The sequence below is a fragment of the Sorex fumeus genome, unplaced genomic scaffold, assembly GCF_029834395.1.
Source record: "Sorex fumeus unplaced genomic scaffold, SorFum_2.1 ptg000028l, whole genome shotgun sequence".
Lineage (NCBI taxonomy): Eukaryota > Metazoa > Chordata > Mammalia > Eulipotyphla > Soricidae > Sorex > Sorex fumeus.
The window spans coordinates 5,831,148-5,849,430 of NW_026606085.1; the positions used below are offsets into that span (position 1 = coordinate 5,831,148).

General features: G+C 42.8%; 1 protein-coding gene across 2 annotated transcripts; it reads right to left on the reverse strand.

Annotated features, from left to right (window-relative positions):
- Nucleotides 1–928: 928 nt before the first annotated feature.
- On the reverse strand, nt 929–18,046 carry CCDC42 (coiled-coil domain containing 42). Of its 2 annotated transcripts, XM_056115201.1 has the most exons (7): nt 17,964–18,046; nt 17,548–17,653; nt 17,150–17,254; nt 15,299–15,496; nt 4,604–4,825; nt 4,296–4,454; nt 929–1,006 (listed from the first exon to the last, which is right to left on the reverse strand). In XM_056115201.1, the coding sequence occupies exons 1-7, from the start codon at nt 18,044–18,046 to the stop codon at nt 929–931; spliced, it is 951 nt and encodes a 316-aa protein (XP_055971176.1). The 2 variants fall into 2 exon arrangements, with proteins under 2 accessions (XP_055971176.1, XP_055971177.1); XM_056115202.1 differs by lacking the exon at nt 4,604–4,825.
- Between the last annotated feature and the right edge of the window lie 237 nt (nt 18,047–18,283).

An 18,283-nucleotide genomic window follows, 5' to 3' on the forward strand; every position in this document is an offset into this window, starting at 1 on the left:
AGGACTGCTCCTTCTTTGGAGAGGAAAACATCAGTTCTCTGTCTTCTGCGAAGCAGGCCTGGATTCAGAGGAAGTGCAGGATATGAGCTGGCTAATTCAGTGGCAATCCAGGTTCTGGCATCTAGAGCTAGTGTTTCAGAAAAGGTGCCTCACAGAGTTTCACCAGGATACAGAAGTAATATATTCTATTACTGCTATATTGTCTTTGTTACCCCCTACTCTCTGACTAAATTTATACCATTGATGATTTAGAAATATGTAACTAAGATTGTCGTCTTAAGTAGCTTTCATTGATCTCTACTCAAGTTTAGTTTTGCTATTTAAGCCTGTCATTTCAGTCGAAGGAGGAGCTGCTCCGAAGGTTGTGCTTTGGCAGTATGCTTATGATTTTTATATTATCCTTTATAATTCCATATTGCATGTTTTAGGCTCCAAAGGAAGTAGGAGGTGAGGGGTAGCCTCCTAGGTCAGGAAAGTTCCTGACTCACTTCTTAAGGTGGGAGGCTTCCTTCAGAGTTTCCAATGAATTTTTGCGCCACAATTAGAAACATCAACTTAAAAAAATTTAAGTGCTGGAGGAAAGAAGGATCCTTTGTTATTTACTCCAGGGTTTGGTATACACTTTGGCTTCTGGTCCTTGGGAAGTTTAAGTAGCCAGTTTTGAGAGTATCTGCTTTTGGAGGTTCTCTCTTTGAAGTACCCTCTTTCCCATGACAAACCACCAAGGAGAGAGTAAAAATTTATAATCAAACTTGTTATAGAAGTTAATGTTTTCAATGCTGGGGTATACAAAAGTCCAAGAGTAAAATAGGCTGTTCACTAACAGAAAGGTACAGAGGGCTGGACTGGGATGTCTGGATTTCAAGATCACCAGAAATATATCCTCTTTGAGACTCTGTCTCAGAACATTCTATAAACTTGGGACTCCTTAAATCCGAGCTTGCAGTTGCTCCTTCTTTTTTACCTCTGTCCAGATGTCTGACAGGTCTTGGATAAATTGCTGAATCTAAAAGAGAGAGAGAGAGAGAGAGAGAGAGAGAGAGAGAGAGAGAAAAGGTTTGCTTGTGTGACTTTGAAGATCAATCTAGTTCTAAATATTCTTATTCCCAAGAAAATTCCTTGGGATGAAACTACACCAACAGTCCCATCTCTTTCAAGATTCCTTTCAGTCATTAATACTGTTTTACCCAAGGGCGTTTGCCTTGCACGCAGCCAACATGGCCGACCCGAGTTCGATTCCTCCGCCCCTCTCGGAGAGCCCGGCAAGCTACCGAGAGTATTCGATATGCCAGACACAGTAACAACAAAGTCTCCAATGGAGACGTTACTGGGCCCGCTCGAGCAAATAGACGAACAACGGGAGGGCCTTTACCTTTACCTTTATGAAAAGTGTATGCCTTTGTTCAGAAGTGAGATGATTTTAGGTGGCATATGGACAAGACATTAAGTAGTTTTGAAGCACTGTAGCACTGCCCTCCCATTGTTCATCGATTTGCTCGAGAGAGCACCAGTAACGTTTCCATTGTGAGACTTGTTGTTACTGCTTTTGGCATACCAAATACACCACGGGGAGCTTGCCAGGCTCTGCCGTGCGGGCAGATACTCTCGGTAGCTTGCCGGGCTCTCCAAGAGGGGCGGAGGAATTGAACCTGGGTTGGCCGCGTGCAAGGCAAATGCCCTACCCGCTGTGCTATTGCTCCAGCCCAGTTTTGAAGCACACAGTGAAAATGTTATTTCCTTTTCAATTTCCTTTCAATTCAAAGAGAAAAGTTCTAGTTGGTTCTAATATGACCTCAATTGTTGGAGTACACAGAGCTTAGGTTTATCAGGTTACACCCATCACAGTGCTCCCGAGTCATTCCCATTACTTTGTCTGTCTGTAACCACTTCTATGCTCTCTTCCCCAACCAATTTGTAAGGTCTCATCCTTCTTAGACACTGAAGCTGTATTGTAAGTTAATATTGCCTTTCTCCTCTCCTTACGTCTTTTGAGCAGTTTACTTTAATGCAATGTTCTTTTGTATAGATACAGGAAGACAATTAATTAATATGCTCGGTAATTTAGGAATTGATTGGCTTAGAATATTATTCACTCCTGGGCATCTGCCTTCTCAACTTAAGCCTCAGTTGCCCTCACTTCCTAGCACCCCAAGAGTAGGGTCCCGACGTGGGACTGGATGGAACCAGGGCAAGCTGGTAAGTTATGTGCTACCCTGGCATCGCGATGGGCCAGGCCAAGGTGCCACGATTCTTAACTATAAGTTAAGAGGTTGATCATAGGCAAATGATGTCATGATCCAAAAGTAACGACGAGACTAGGGCCCTGCTGCTAGGAATAGGAAAGGTATCTGGCCTGAGCACTGCAGTCTGAGATCTAGATGGCCCTAGGAGAGCAATTCTATAAGCTCAAAGTATTTCTTACTGTGTCCATACAAAACGATTAATATTATGTATGCTTATATGTTGGTTGGACAAGGAGAGGAGAAACACGTCCTAGAAGCAGTTTCCTGTGTGTCCTGACTAGCTTGGATGAGACTGCTTTCTCCCCTTCAAACTGCCTTCAGTAAATGACTTCAGTATATTGAGGTAGTTTCTCTTATCTCACAGGAACCTAGCTAGGTTTAGGTATACAGATCCCAGGTGCTAAACCAGGCCTGGTCTTTGGGATGTAGATGCCTGGCTCCAGGCTGGCTGATTTTGGAGATGTAGATTCCCAGCTCTAGCAGACTGGTCTTTGTTGTGCTAATCTAAGTGCTTGTAGCTTGTAAAAAGGTGAGGCCAGGATTACTGGCCTGCAGATGTAAAGGAACAATGTATGCTTTGCCTCAGTGTTTTTCTGTAACTCCTTTTGATGACATCACTATATTGCGCCCTTTAGAGGTACTATGATCTATATAAGGGAGATTTCAGGGCTCTCTGGGGGGACACTTGCATCAGAGAACCTGGGAAGATGGGGCTAAGGACAGAAGCTGAGAGAACAAAGGCGCACGTGCTTGAGGATTCCTGAGGCCTCCATGACATACATCTCTTCCATGTAATAAATCGCTGCTAAGACCAACCAGCCTGGCTCTCGTTTCCTTCCTTCGCCTGACCATCGCCATCGACCTCCATGGAATGGGGAAACAGCCTGACCGCCGGCCTTTTTATTTTTTGTGTGTTTACACACTCAATGATGCCCTAAACTTGCTGATCTCCTTTCTCCCAACTTCTCTTTTCTCAGAGATAACTCAGGCACAGACCTCTAGTAGTTCACTAGAACTTAATAAGACTATTTTTCACAAATAATGAATTTCATTGTAGATACCTGCTACTTCTGTAGCAACTAATCCTGTTGGTTAGGACCAACAGGGTTTTAGTTCTAAGACAAAGGTTTTTTGTTCTGTTCTAATTTTTTAAAAATTTTTATTAGTGAGACATCATGAGGTACAGTTGTAGACTTACAAATTTTTGTGCTTGGGCTTCAATTATGCAATGATCAAATACCCATCCCTCCACCAGTGCCCATTTCCCACCACCACGGATCCCAGTATCCCTCCCACCCCCCATCCCCCCCAGCCCACCCTGCCTCTGTGGCAAGGCATTCCCTTTTGTTCTCTCTCTCTCTTATTGGGTGTTGTGGTTTGCAAAATAGGCAATGGGTGACAATCATGTTTGGTCTATAGTCTACTTTCAGCATGCTTCTCCCATCCTGGGAGGATCCTCCCAACACCTTTATTTGGTGTTCCCTTCTCTATCTGAGCTCCCTTTTCCCCTAGCATGTGTGGTTGGCCTCTAAGCCATAGAGTAAAATTCCTGGTACTAATCTTGGCCTTTCTTGGGTGTTAGTCTCCTATTTTATTACTTTATGTTCCCCAGATGAATGCAATCTTTCTATGTCTATCCCTCTCTTTCTGACTTATTTCGCTTAACATGATACTTTCCATGTAGTACCACTTGTATGTAAATTTCATGACTTTGTCTTTTCTAACAGCTACATAGTACTCCATTGTGTAAATGTACCAAAGTTTCTTTAACCAGTCATCTGTTCTCGGGCACTCAGGTTTTTTCCAGATTCTAGCTATTGTAAAGAGTGCTGCAACGAACATACAATTGCAGATGATAAGACAAAGTTTTAAAAGCTCAGCACTCTTACCACCACCACCACCTGGGAATTTACTAACCATGGAAGTTCACAGGGGCTTATCTCAGACCTACTGAGTCAGAGACCTGGGATAGGGGCTCTGTCTGACACTGATTATATCTAGAATCCTCTTGGCCACTAGGGTGCAGTCTCTGGCACCTGCCCCATCTCCTACCATGTCCAGCTGTTTGTGTGTGTCCTCCAAGGACACAGAGGTGGTCTCCTTCAGCTGCTTGCTCACGATCTGGAAAAGGTTTAGTGTTGCCATCTTAATGGTGCCGAGCAGAAGAGTCTTCTTGGCTGCTGTGTTCTGGATATGTGCCCAGCGGGATTCCTGGAAAGGAAACAAGGGAACGAGGCAGGGTTTATATGAGGGAATGTGGTTTTTTTTAGTGTGTGTAGGTGTGTGTGTGTGTGTGTGTGTGTGTGTGTGTGTGTGTGTGTTCTTCACTCATCAAGGCCCAGAAACCCCTGGTCCCTCACCCAGATGATGACATCACTGCGGGCACGGTCGAATCGCATTTGCAGGCGTGCCAGCTCATTGTTGTGCTGCAGGATCTCATCATCCTTCTCTTCCATGTAGCGTGCCAGTCTTGCCTTGGCATGTTCAATGTTCTCCTGGCCCTCCTGTGCAGACTGCATGAGGTCATGGTGCATGCTCACCAACGTCTTGTAACGTGCAATCACCTCTTGGATCTCTTCAAACTGCAGTGGGGAGTTAAGGTTACTTCCTGCTGCCACCTGGAGTCCCCACAAAGCTACTTTGCAAGCCTGTCACTGTCTTGGATACTCTTGCTGAGCAGGTAGGCCCTGAATTTTAGAGTCCCACTGCTTGCCCCCCTGGGTTGGTATAGGCTGTGATGCCTTGTGCAACTGAATCTAGGGTTCTTGTTCAAACATATGTCCAAATAGTGAATTTTAAGAAGGACATCCTACAAATTCCACCCCCAGAAAATCAGTAGGTCTGATTAACTGCTTGTCATGCTTGTCATATGAATTTGGCATATGATCTCTAGGGTAGTTCTAGAGTTGAAAAATGATGGTGTGTGTGTGTGTGTGTGTGTGTGTGTGTGTGTGTGTGTGTGTATGAGAGAGAGAGAGAGATTTTGAAAATATGTTTTCCAAGACAATAATTATGCTATTCAACAAGAATGTACCAAGAACCACTCATAAACCAGGAACTGCACTGAATGCTAGGGCCATAGAATGAGATAGAAACCAGACCCTGTTTTGTTAAAGCTTACAACTCAGGGTGGTGTGGAGGAAAAGCAGACAGACAAGTAAATCCTCACAGCACTGTGATAAGCCCTATCTCCAACTAGGGGTGGAACTGGATGGAGGTAGGGAGGAATAACTTTAACCTGGTGCTCTTCGGCATTTGTTTAGAGTTTGCTGAGGAGAAAGCTGGGGCTCCCTGAAGGACTCAACTGCCTCTACTAGCTGGTGCCAGAACTGAACCCCTCTGGTCTTAATTTATAGGCCTTGTAAGTGAACAAAAGTCTTTCGACCCTCACTCCTTGGAAGGCTCTGTGAGTACCAGGAACAAAGGACGCCAATTCACCTTCCCAGAGCCTTATCAAAATGTCCCTCCAAACACCCCCCAACCTAGAAAACTCTATCTAATATTTTTCTCTATTTCATGTCATTCTCAGTGATAGAATAGATTCCTATTATTTTTTCTGCTACTATTTTTTCTGCTCACCTTTCCCAAATATACCTCTCATCTCCACATGTGATGAGTTAGAACAGCCAAAAAAGGTTTCCAAGGGAAAAGGATGGCTGAAATGAGAACAGGAAGTAAGTAAGAGATAGCCAAGCAATGCAGGTAGGGTTAGGAGCAAGGTTATCCTGGGTAAATATGATGACATGATCAGGATGCTCAAGAAGGTTTAGTGTAAGTGAGATCAAGATGGGGAGGGAAAAAAAAGATGTGGGGAAAGGAAAGAACCCAGAAAATCTTTATGAAGGAATGTGGACTTCAATCATTAAAGAATTTTAAGCAACAAATATTTTAATCATGTCTGGATTTCAAAAGTTCATATGATCTTTAAATAATAAGCAGTTCAAGTGAATGAATCATATCAGAGATACCAGGAGCAACTTTCTAAACACTAACACTGATGTAAACAGGACTCAGGATGCAAAATAGAAGAGGTTTCCACTGTCTGAAGATGGATTATTATAACATCAATCAGAATACATGCAGGGGCCAGGGAGATAGTACAGCTGATAGGGTGCTTGCCTTGCATGTGGTTGACCTGGATTTGAGGTAGTATTCTTAAAGGGTAAAAAGGAGACCACCATTGATCAAGTCCATCTGGAATCTAGAATCCTCCCTTGCAGCAAGAGGGGGTCACTGATAGTGAACTGGAGGGACCCACGTCCATACTACCACAGTAACATGAAGAAACAGTGCAGATCCTGCTATGTGGAGTGGATAAAGAAGAGTCCTGAAGCCTCAACAGGGAATACCCACAAGTACAATCTCTCCAATAAAGAATTTAAAGATGAAATGTTGAGGATGTTTAATGAGCTCAAAGAAATGGTGGAACAGGAATTCAGTAAATTAAAGGAGGACATGGAAGAAACAGTGGAATAGACAACCAACAAATTACAGGAAGAAATGAGAGCAGAAATAAAGCTACAAACAGAAGTGTCACTAATAAAGGATTCAGTAGACGAAATTAAAAACTCAGTGTGATCGCTCAATAGTAGAATGACAACAGCCAAAGACAGAATCAGTGAGCTTGAAGATGAGCTTCAGATAGCATACAGGAAACAACATATAATGGAAAAAGACCTCAAAATAACACTCAGGAGAATAAGAGGCAAGGGGATGAATTAAAGAGGACAGCATAAGAATCATTGAGGTACCAGTAGGACAGGGCAGCAAACCCAATGAAGTACCAACAGTTAACAGTATCATTGCTGAGAAGTTCGCAGAGATGGAGAATGCAGGCATCCAGATCCAAGAAGCCTGAAGGGTACCAGCTAAAAGAAACCCTATTAAAAAAGATTTCAAGACATATCATAATCAGAATGATGGGTATCACAGAGAGAGACACAATACTGCAAGCAGCAAGGTCAAAGAAGGAAATCACATACAAAGGAGCATCCTTTAGATTTACAGCAGACTTATCAGAGGAAACCATCTGAGCCTGAAGACAATGGTGGGATATAATGAAAAAAAACTCAATGAAAATGAATGCCTCAACAAGAATACTTTATCTGGCTAAACTCTCACTCAAACTCATGATGCACTGTTTCATGGATAAACAACAGCTCAGGAACTTCATAGACTCAAAAACCAACCTTAAGAGAAGGACCAAAGGGGCTACTGTAAGATAGGAAACAAGCACAACAAACCTCTACAGAAAGATGGCATAAAACCCAATGACAATAATCTCTCTCAAATGTCAATAATCTAAATGCACCAATCAAGAGACACAGAGTGGCAAAGTGGATTAAAAAACTGAACATAACATTCTGCTGCCTACAAGAAACACATCTGAACAGTCAGAGCAAACACAGACTAAAAGTCAAAGAATGGAAAACAATACTTTCAGGCCAACAACTCACTCAAAATGGCCAGGATAGCCAAACTAGTATCCAAAAACATAGATTTCAAGCCGAAAAAATGAGAAGGGACAGCAAAGGCCTTTTTTAATAATCATGCACTCAGGAATTTTTTTTTTTTGCTTTTTGGGTCACAGGAGTTACTCCTGGTTCATGCACTCAGGAATTACTCCTGGCGGTGCTCAGGGGACCATATGGGATTCTGGGAATCGAACCTAGGTCAGCTGCGTGCAAGGCAAACGCCTTACCTGCTGTACTATTGCTCCAGCCCCCCATTTTTTAATAATCAAAGGATATGTACATCAGGGGAAAATATCACACTCTTAAACACATATTCAACGAAAGAGAGGCCAGCAAAATACTTAAAACAACTGCTAGTAGACTTAAAGGAGGATATTGGTAGCAACAAAATAGTAGTTGGAGACTCAACACCACCCTATCACCTCTTGATGTATCAACAAGACTAAAACTCAGCCAAGAAGTACTCGTTTGAAGGAAGAAATGGAAGAGAGGGCTAATACAGGTATATAGGGCTTTTCATCCCCCCCAAACTGAATACACATTCTTTTCCAGTGCATATGAAACATTTTCCAAGATAGACCACATGCGAGCCACAAAACATACCGCAATAGAATCAGATAGATAGAAATTGTATCAGCTATCTTTAAAGACTACGATGCACTGAAGAGAGAAGTTAATCACACACAGAAATGAAGAATCAAATCAAACACCTGGAAATTAAACAACTCAATGTTGAATTACGAGTTGGTCAGAGAGGAAATCAAGGAAGAAATCAAAAGATTCCTGGAAATAAATGAGAATGAAGACATGAGCTGCCAGAACTTGTGGGACACAGCTAAAGCAGTGTTAAGGGGAAATTTTATAGCTCTGCAAGCATTTCTCAGGAAGGAAGAAAGGGCCTACATAAATGACTTGACATCACAGCTTAAAATCTTAGAAAATGACTAACAAAAGGAAACCAAACCAGACAGGTGGAAAGAAATAATAAAAACTTAGAGCAGAAATTAACGACATGGAAACCTAAAAATAATCTGAAAGATCAATAAAACCATGAGCTGGTTCTTTCAGAAAAAAAATCGATAAACCACTAATAAGACTCAAAAAGAAAGAGAGAGAAAACACTAACAAGCTGAACGAGAAATGAAAAGGGGGACATCACAACAGAAACCAAAGAAATGAAAAATATCATCAAAGATTACTTTGAAAGCCTGTATTCCATGAGAACCTAGAAAAAATGAATAAATTCCTGAATTCCTATAATTTCCCAAGGCTGAGCCAAGAAGATTTGGAATACCTGAATAGATTTATCACTACCAAGGAAATTGAAACAGTAATAAAATTATTCCCCAAAACAAAAGCCCAGGTCCAATGGATTCACTAACGAATTCTTCAAGACGTTTAAAGAGGACCTATTGTCAGTCTTTTACAAGCTTTTCCAGGAAATTGAAGAAACAGAAACACTCCCAAACAGTTTCCATGGGGTACATATCACCCTAATACCAAAACCAGACAGAGACACCACAAAAAAAAAGAAAAGAAAATTACAGGTCGATGGATGCAAAGATCCTCAACAAAATGTTAGCAAATAGAATCCAACGACTCATCAAAAAGATCATACACCACGACCAAGTCCATTTATCCTGGGGATGCATGGATAGTTTAACATTCGCAAGTCCAACATAATCCATCACATCAATAAAAGAAAAGATAAAACCATATGATTATATCAATAGATACAGAGAAAGCATTTGACAAAATCTAGCACTCATTTATGATGAAAACTCTCAGTAAGATGGGAATCAAAGGAACTTTCCTCAATATGGTCAAAGCCATTTACCACAAGCCCACAACAAGCATTATCCTCAATGGGGAAAACTAAAAGTCTTCCCTCTAAGATCAGGGACAAGACAAGGATGCCCACTCTTGCCACTTCTGTTCAAACTAGTACTGGAAGTTCTTGCCATAGCCATTAGGCAAGAAAAATATATTAAGGACATCCAGATAGGAAAGGAGGAAATCAAGTTCTCACTATTTGCAGATGACATGATACTACACTTAGAGAACCCTAAAGCCTCTACCAAGAATCTCCTAGAAATAATAGATTGTATAGTAAAGTCGCAGGTTATACAATCATTACCAAAGAGTCCAAGACTTTCCTATATGCAAATAATGAAAGAGAAAAAAGTGATATGAAAAAACAATTCTGTTTATAGTCGTGCCTCAGAAAATCAAGTACCTTGGAATCAGTTTACCTAAGGAGGTAAAGAACCTGTACAAAGAAAACTACAAAACGGTACTTCAAGAAATAAAAGAGGATTCAAGGAAATGGAAATACACCCCCTGCTCATGTTCTGGAAGAATTAGGTAAAGGTAAAGGTAAAGGTAAAGGCCCTCCCGTTGATCGTCGATTTGCTCGAGCGGGCCCAGTAACGTCTCCATTGGAGACTTTATTGTTACTGTGTCTGGCATATCAAATACTCTCGGTAGCTTGCCGGGTTCTGGGAGAATTAACATTGTCAAAGTGGCAATACTCCCCAAAGCATTATACAGATTCAATGCAATCCCTATAAGGATACCCATGACATTCTTCAAAGAAAGTGATCAAACACTCCTGAAATTTATATGGAACAAGCCTTCACGAATAGCTAATGCTTGGGCTTGGGGTAAAAAAGATGGGAGGCATCACCTTCCCTAACCTCAAACTGTACTACAAAGTGGTGAATACTAAAAGAGCATGGTATTGGAACAAAGACAGACCTGCAGACCAATGGAAGAGGGTTGAATATCCTTACACACACACCCAAATATATGAGCATATAATCTTTGATAAGGAAGTAAGAAATGTGAAGTGGAGCAAGGAAAACCTCTTCAACAAGTGCTGCTGGGACAACTGGACAGCTACGTGCAAAAAAATGAACTCAAACCTCTGTCTAACACCATGCACAAAAGTCAGATCAAAATGGATTAAAGACCTCAACATCAGACTAGAATCCATAAGATACACTAAAGAAAAGGTTTCCACGACGTTGAAGCTAAAGGTATTTTCAAGGATGAAATGCCACTGACCAAGCAAGTGGAAACAGATAAATAAATGGGACTATCTTAAACTAAGAAGCTTCTGCACCTCAAAAGAAAAAGTGACCAGAATACAAAGACAGTCTACACAATGGAAAAGGATATTCACCCAATACTCTTCTGATAAGTGGTTAATATCAAGGTTATACAAGGTACTGATTGAACTCTACAACAAGAAAACATCCAATCCCATCAGAAAATGGGGCAATGAAATGTACAGAAACTTGCTCAAAGAAGAAATCTGAATGGCCAAAAGGAACATAAAAAATGCCTGTCATCACTAATCATCAGGGATATGCAGATCAAAACAATTATGAGATCATCTCACACCAAAGAGACTGACTCACATCCAAAAGAACAAAAGCAACCGGTGTTGGCATGGATGTGGGGAGAAAGGGACTCTCCTTCACTGCTGCTGGTGGGAATGCTGTCTGCTCTGGCCTTTCTTGAAAACAATATGGATTCTTTTCAAAAAACTAGAAATTGAGCTCTCATTTGACCCAGTAATACCACTTCTGGGAAGATATCCCAGAGATGCAAAAAAAGTACAGTAGAAATGATATCTGCATTTGCATGTTTAATGAAGCACTAGGGCTGGAGCGATAGCACAGCGGGTAGGGCATTCGCCTTACAAGCGGCCAACATGGCCGACCCGAGTTCGATTCCTCCGCCCCTCTCAGAGAGCCAGGCAAGCTACCGAGAGTATTCGATATGCCAGACACAGTAACAACAAAAGTCTCCAATGGAGACGTTACTGGGCCCGCTCGAGCAAATTGACGATCAACGGGAGGGCCTTTACCTTACCTTTACCTTATTTACAATAGCCAGAATCTGGAAAAAGGCTGAGTGCCCGAGAACAGATGACTGGTTAAAGAAATTTTGATATTTCTACACAATGGAATACTATGCAGCTATTAGAAAAGATTAAATAATAGAATGTGCATATAAATGGATGGACATGGAGAGTATCATGTTAAGTGAAACTAGTCAGAAAAAAAAGGACAGACATAGAATGACTGCACTCATTTGTGGAATATAAAGTATCATAATATGAGACTAACACCTGAGGATAGTAGAGATAAGAGCCAGGAGGATCACTCCACGTCTTGGAAGCTGATTTCAAGTGCTGGAGGAAAGAGCAGCTGGGATAGAGAAGGGACCACCAAGTAAATGATGGTTGGAGGGCTTTCCTGGGATGGGAGATACATGCTGAAAGTAGACTATGGGCCAAACATGATGGCCGCTAAGTACCTGTCTTGCAAACTATAACACCCAAAGGGAGAAGAGAGTAAGAGGGAATGTGCCTGTCACAGAAGCAGGGGGTGGTAAGGGGTGGGGGTGGCGGGAGAGATATTGGGAACATTGGTGATGGAGAATGGGCACTGGTGGAGGGATGGGCACTCCATCATTGTATGACTGAAACATAATCATGAAAGTTTGTAATTCTGTAACTGTATCTCATGGTGATTAATTAAAAAAAAGAAAAAATATACTTAAGGATTAAAAAGTTACAATTTGCTAGGCTGCAGAACTGCCTTACACACAGCTAACCTGTGTCTGATCCCTGGCACTCCATATGGTCCCCTGTACCCACCAGAGTAAGGCCTGAGCACTGCCAGTTTTGGACCAAAAAAAAATACATATACATATACATATATATGTATTTGTGCATTTGTATATGTATTTGTTTTTGTATACATATTGTATATTTTGTATATTGTATTTGTGTATATATGTGTATATATACTTATATATTTGTATATGTATTTGTTATATATATATAATTTGCTTCAAAATGGCAGTGGTGGGAAAATGTGGCTAAAATATAAAATGCTGGATAATTGTTGGAATTAGATGATGAGTAAAGGACGTTCATTAGACTGTTCTATTTTTGTATGTTCAAAGTTTTCCACAATGAGAAGATTTATCCTATTCCAACACCTTTTGTTGCTGCTGCTGTGATACCCTTGGTTGTATTGCACCAGATTTCACACATTGCTGTGTTACCAGCGATTACAACTGGCAGTGTTGCTGGGATCACACAGTATGTGAGACACTGTCAGAAACTAAACTTTCAGTCTTGTGTATTTAAAGCAGGTGCTTTAACACTGAGCCACCCTTATACCCCACAAAAAAAAGGTTTAAAAATATTCAACTGATTAGAAAGAGCAAGTCATGATGTACTCGTGGATATGTAATGTATTTTCAAAATAATAAAAAATAAGCATTATCATATCACTGTAGCACTGTCTTCCCATTGTTCATCAATTGGCTTGAGCAGGCCCAGTAACGTCTCCATTGTGAGACTTGTTGTTACTGTGTTTGGCATATCGAATACATAGTGGGTAGCTGCCAGACTTGATCATGAGAAACAAAATATCAGGATGCTGTGGGAATATCCAAAGAAGAGAAGAGCATGTAGGGGGAACACAAGGGGCTTCACTTAGTGGCAGTGTTTTATTCGGAACAAAGAATTAAGAGCAAACACCAGGACATCATAAGATTTAACAAAGTTTATAGTGAGTATGTGGTGCTAATCTATATTTCTCTGTAAATTTTTTCAGTATGGTTAAAATAGTATTAAAGAAACAAATAAGAAAGAAAGGAAGAAAAAAGAGAAAAAAGTGATCTTACTTGGCTGTAGAATGTCATGTGGGCTGAAGTCAAGGAGTCATGCTAATCTAAACTCCAAAAGCGCACTGGCATTCTGTGTGAGGAAGGGGCAAAGGCTGGATTCCAGAAATACTTCTGAGGCAGAAGAGTACATCTGCTGATTGATGGTTTGGGGAGGGAGAGGATGAGGCCCCAGTATTCAGGAGGCCATGGAATGGGGGATATAGGCCTTTCTACATACCAACACCAGGCACAGCAGTGTCAGGCTGCCCTGGGGTGGGACGCGCTGCAGGAAGCAGATGAATTGAAAGTGGAGCAGACTATCAAAGCAAATAAGGGACAGGGACATATTGGTACCCTCAATATTAAGAAACACATTTAATTAACTCTGAAGATATCTTTATATGCTCCTTTAATGTAGTAGAATTCCCCCACCAAAATAAAACCAATGATTCAAATGGAGGCAATTACACACATTTGGTACTAGGGAACAAATAAGCTAGATCAATGGAAAGTGCTGGAACTCTAAAAAGCTGGACATTTTGTGTCTCCTCAGATCCCTCACAGGACCCTGATTCATCATGGCTGCCTCTTCTCTGGTGAGGGTCTCTCCCTGCTGCTGTCCCATGGGAGAATGGAAGAATGGTGGGTAGACTAATGGTGGCAGGTTTCCAATTCACCCTTGAATTGCTCAAGAAGAAAAGAGGAGCCTGGGGATAAGACCCTATGAATGAGGAAAGTTTGGGATCCAGGAAGAGAACCCTTCAGAAGAGCCCGAGTGGGAGGGGGCAGAGGGAGGAATAAAGCAGGAGCAGGAGGGGATGTTCCCAGAAACAAGAGACAAAATAAATTTGAAGGGGAACTATGTAGAATGTAAACTATTGCAGGATGTGTGGGAGCATAGGATGGAGATACTCCTTCAGCTACTCAAGAAAATCATTGTGAGTTGGTGTAAGAGGCAAGGGCTCTGGCCACTGACAATCTGTGACACCCTGAGCAGTCGACCTGATCTCACTGACCTCTCCTCCTCTCTAGAGGGCATTTTCTTTCTTCTTCTTCTTTTTCTTTTTTATTGAATCACCGTGAAATACAGTTACAACACTTTCATGTTTAAGTTTCAGTCATACCATGATCAAATATCTACCTCTCCACCAGTGCACATTCTCCACAACCGATGTCCCCAGTATTACCCGCCCCCCTTTTTCCAGCCCTCCTCACGCCTCTGTGGCAGACAATTTCCCCATACTCTCTCATTACTTTTGGGCATTATGGTCTGCAATACAGATACTGAGAGATTATCATGTTTGTTCCTTTATCTACTTTCAGCACACATCTTCCTTCCCGAACAATTCCTCCAATCATCATTTACTTAGTGATCCCCTCTAGAGGGTATTTTCAAAGATTTTCTCTGGAAGCTGGCAGGGCTGAGGGAAGTTACCATGTGTGTCACCCAGTCCCAATGAGCAATCAAGCTCAACAGTAGGTTGGGTGATTTTACCATATTTCTCCCTTCTTCATCCCAATTGATTCCTGAGTAGGAAAAAGCACCAGGGAAGAGGGAATGCAGGGAGAGATATAGGACACATCTTGAGGCAGGAAAAACTTTATACCAGTGATCCAAAAAGAAGCCTCATCCTACACACCACACCACACATACACACGTACACACATGTGTGCACACGTGCGTGCACGCGCACACAGAGAACCCATTGAGAGACCTTTCAGTGACTGTCTCACTAAAGATAGACCACCAGATTCCACACGTCTTTTTGAGCTGCATCCCAGGACTGGCAGTATTTCTTCAGAGTAGGAGTGACCATGCCTGCAGTGCCCCTCACTCACAAAGTCTCAGACACCCTGGGAAAAAGAGATCCAACCCAGCTGTCCCCTCACCTCAGAGTTTTCTACCACCTTCTCCAGGTACTTATTGAAGATAGAGTATTCCTGCAGCCGGCTGCTGAGTCGCTGGTGCTCTTGTCGCAGGGTTGCCATCTCCTGTTTGGCCTTGGCCAACTCACGCATATGCTGCCTCTTGAGCTCACGCTCCTTGTTGGCTTTCTTCAGGGCACGGATTCGTTTCTGGTCATTTTCCTGGGATCAGGCAGTTGGTGCAGGTCAGACACTGGCCATGACCTTGCCAGAACCCTGGTGGCTGGTGGCCTCACTAAGTCACTGTCTGCTGAGCTTGGACTATCCTCCCATTGGGCAAGGATGGCTAAGCCACTTGGGTGGGAGAGAAGTGGGGACAAGATGAACAGGGTTATTCAGAGCTGACTGAGGGGATTTCAGGGGTCAAGGGGTCTGAAGGGACTGCCAGGAAAGAAGTCTACCCAAGTAAAGAGGTTTCTGATCTATGATGACAATTTGGGAAACATTCTCACTCAGTGGGATTTGGGACCTTGAGGTGAAGGGTTGGGAAGATCTATCCTGTGTTGAATATGGTATCTGCAGAGAACTCAGCCTTGTGAAAGCACAAATCTTTCTGACAGTTTCTGCTTCTTCTCTTTCTTGGTTGCCATTTGTCACTGGGCAGAGTTCTAGATTCAGATTGGAGGGCTGACTCCCCCCGCCACCACCACCACCAATCTGTTAATTGGTATCTCAATTTATCCCAGTGCAGTACCTGCCATTTTACAAAGGGAGATAGGACAAGGGAGGGAGGAGGAACAAGGATGGTGTGGAAAGGGCTGGGGCAGGAAGAGATATTGAAGGCAATTTAGGACCCAGAAAATAAGGCACGAGGCTCATCATCAGTCTAGCCCTACTTTCTCCAAAGTCCCTTCCAGATTAGGGGAAAACGCACCTCTCATGATGCATTTCTGTGGCACCACTCAGGATGTGCACATGTGTGGTGAAAGAATGTGGGGTATTTACATTCTGCCCCATAAATCCAGGAGAGGACAGGGCTCCCCAAACTAGAGGTTTTTGACTCCCAATGGAGTATTACAGTCTTCAGATGATCCTTTAAAAATCAGATGCCTGGACCTGGCCGCCTGCAAGGAGTGAGAAGAGCTCTGGGCCCTACATTTGTAACTTGCTTTCCAGGACCTAGTGCTGCTGGCTTTCTCCTGGATACTTGGGGATCCCTCACCCCCAAATATTCTACTTTACCAACCACCTTTTCTTCTCTAGCAAGGAAGAAGGGTCAGACATTTTTGGGGGGATATGTCCATTTAATCCTTTTCCACCTGGCTTAAAACACACACACACATACACACACACACACACAATGATGAAAGAGACAAGAGTCTTCTAAAACAGAGTCCAGTGATGAACCTCTGAATCTGTACCAGGTGCATAGGCTCTTGGCACCATAAGATTTCTGGAGAAATCTGGATTTTAAATGTTCACACAGTCTCACTAAGGCAGAGATAAAGAACTTCCAGACTTGGATATGTAAGGCCTGTGAAGTCATGTAATCTGGTTCTAGTACATGACAGGCAGGCATATATGCTTTCATCAGTTGCCTGTGTCTCATCTGTCTGTATTGTATGGCCCATGAATAATGTTATAGCTAAATAGCCTTTTGCAGAAAAAAAATTGATCTCTACTCCTGCTCTAGCTGAGGGATGTCGTCTTGAGATGGGTATTGATGCCTGGTCCTTTAGTGCAAAGATGGAGGAGTAAAGTGAGCTAGGGACAATAAAACGTGACTGATTAAGCACTTTTCATATCCAAATGCCTATTCCTGACCATGGCATCCATTCATTGATCATTTATTTATTATGCATTCACACTGCGTACCTGGATGAACTGCTCAAATTTCTGAATATGGGCCTTCAGCTGGGCCTCCTTGATGCCCAGTTCCTCCCAGCGCAGGTTCAGCGTTTCCATTTTGCGTTGAAATGTCTTGGGTGTATTAATAGAGAGGTCAGGAGGGCTAAAATGGATACCACGGAAGCCAGCATCCCTTATCCCTGAGCCTCTCCTTCTAGACTCCCCACTTTCCACCAGGCTTAGTTCTGACTAGAGCATCCTAGGACACTGGTACCTCAAGACTCAAATCATTTCTATCTCCACAGAGAAACATGGAACCACCACCCAGGCTGCTGGTTCTAGACACTTCTACCCACAAAACAGAGTTTGTCCTTAGGTTTCCTCTGAACCCCGTTGTGCCCTGTGATCTAGCCTCTATTCCCTACCTCCTTCTTCTGTTCCATAGCATGGTGCATAATCTTGGCCTCCTTTTTCTTCTCCAGGAGCTGAATTGATGGAGAGTCCGACTGCTCCTCTATGTTGGGGAATTTCCTGTCCGGGACATGAGCAGAGGGGCCTGTGGGTTCTGTGCACTTGGGGCAGTCTAGGACTAGGGGTAACTCATAAAGACACACCCAAGAGATCTACAAAGCTTACCTGCCTTCCTGAATGAGAGTAATGGTGTGTTGAGCGAATAGCCCATGTCAAAAACTGGGGGCAAGATGTGTGAGGGAGTGAGGACTGGATGTCCAGGTTACTTGGGGTAGTGGGGCAGCAGGAGCATACAGGGTGAAACGTGAGGCCTGGGGTGGGTAGAGATGACCTAGGCACAGAGGGAGCTTCCAAGCCCTTAGACACTCACTGCAGCAGTTGTAGCAGCCGCTCTCCATACTGCATCCGGAAGTACTCGGCCAGATCTTCTTCCTCCATGATGCCCAGACTCATGGTGGTGGTGAACTACCAGCTGATCAGCTGGAACTTCAGTGGGAAAGTGGGTGGTAGTAGAACCACAGGTGCTCGGGGTCGTGTCTAGACTCCAACTGTCCCTTTCTCCTACTTTTTAAGTTCCCTCCAAGGGTAGATCTCTGAGATACTTGAGGAAATATGGTTGAAGGCTGGGTTCAGCAGCCGGGGTGGATATGTTGGGTTGATGCTGGAGATCTGGTGACCTAGCAACACTAC

What these genes read in the sequence shown, in the direction of transcription:
- CCDC42 (XM_056115201.1), bottom strand. Translation starts at nt 18,046, where the DNA reads ATGAGTCTGGGCATCATGGAGGAAGAAGATCTGGCCGAGTACTTCCGG. An exon ending in CGGCTGCTACAACTGCTGCA is followed by an intron (nt 17,654 to 17,963) that starts GTGAGTGTCTAA and finishes TGTCCCGGACAG; the next exon opens with GAAATTCCCCAACATAGAGG. An exon ending in AGGTGGTAGAAAACTCTGAG is followed by an intron (nt 4,826 to 15,298) that starts GTGAGGGGACAG and finishes TCCCCACTGCAG; the next exon opens with TTTGAAGAGATCCAAGAGGT.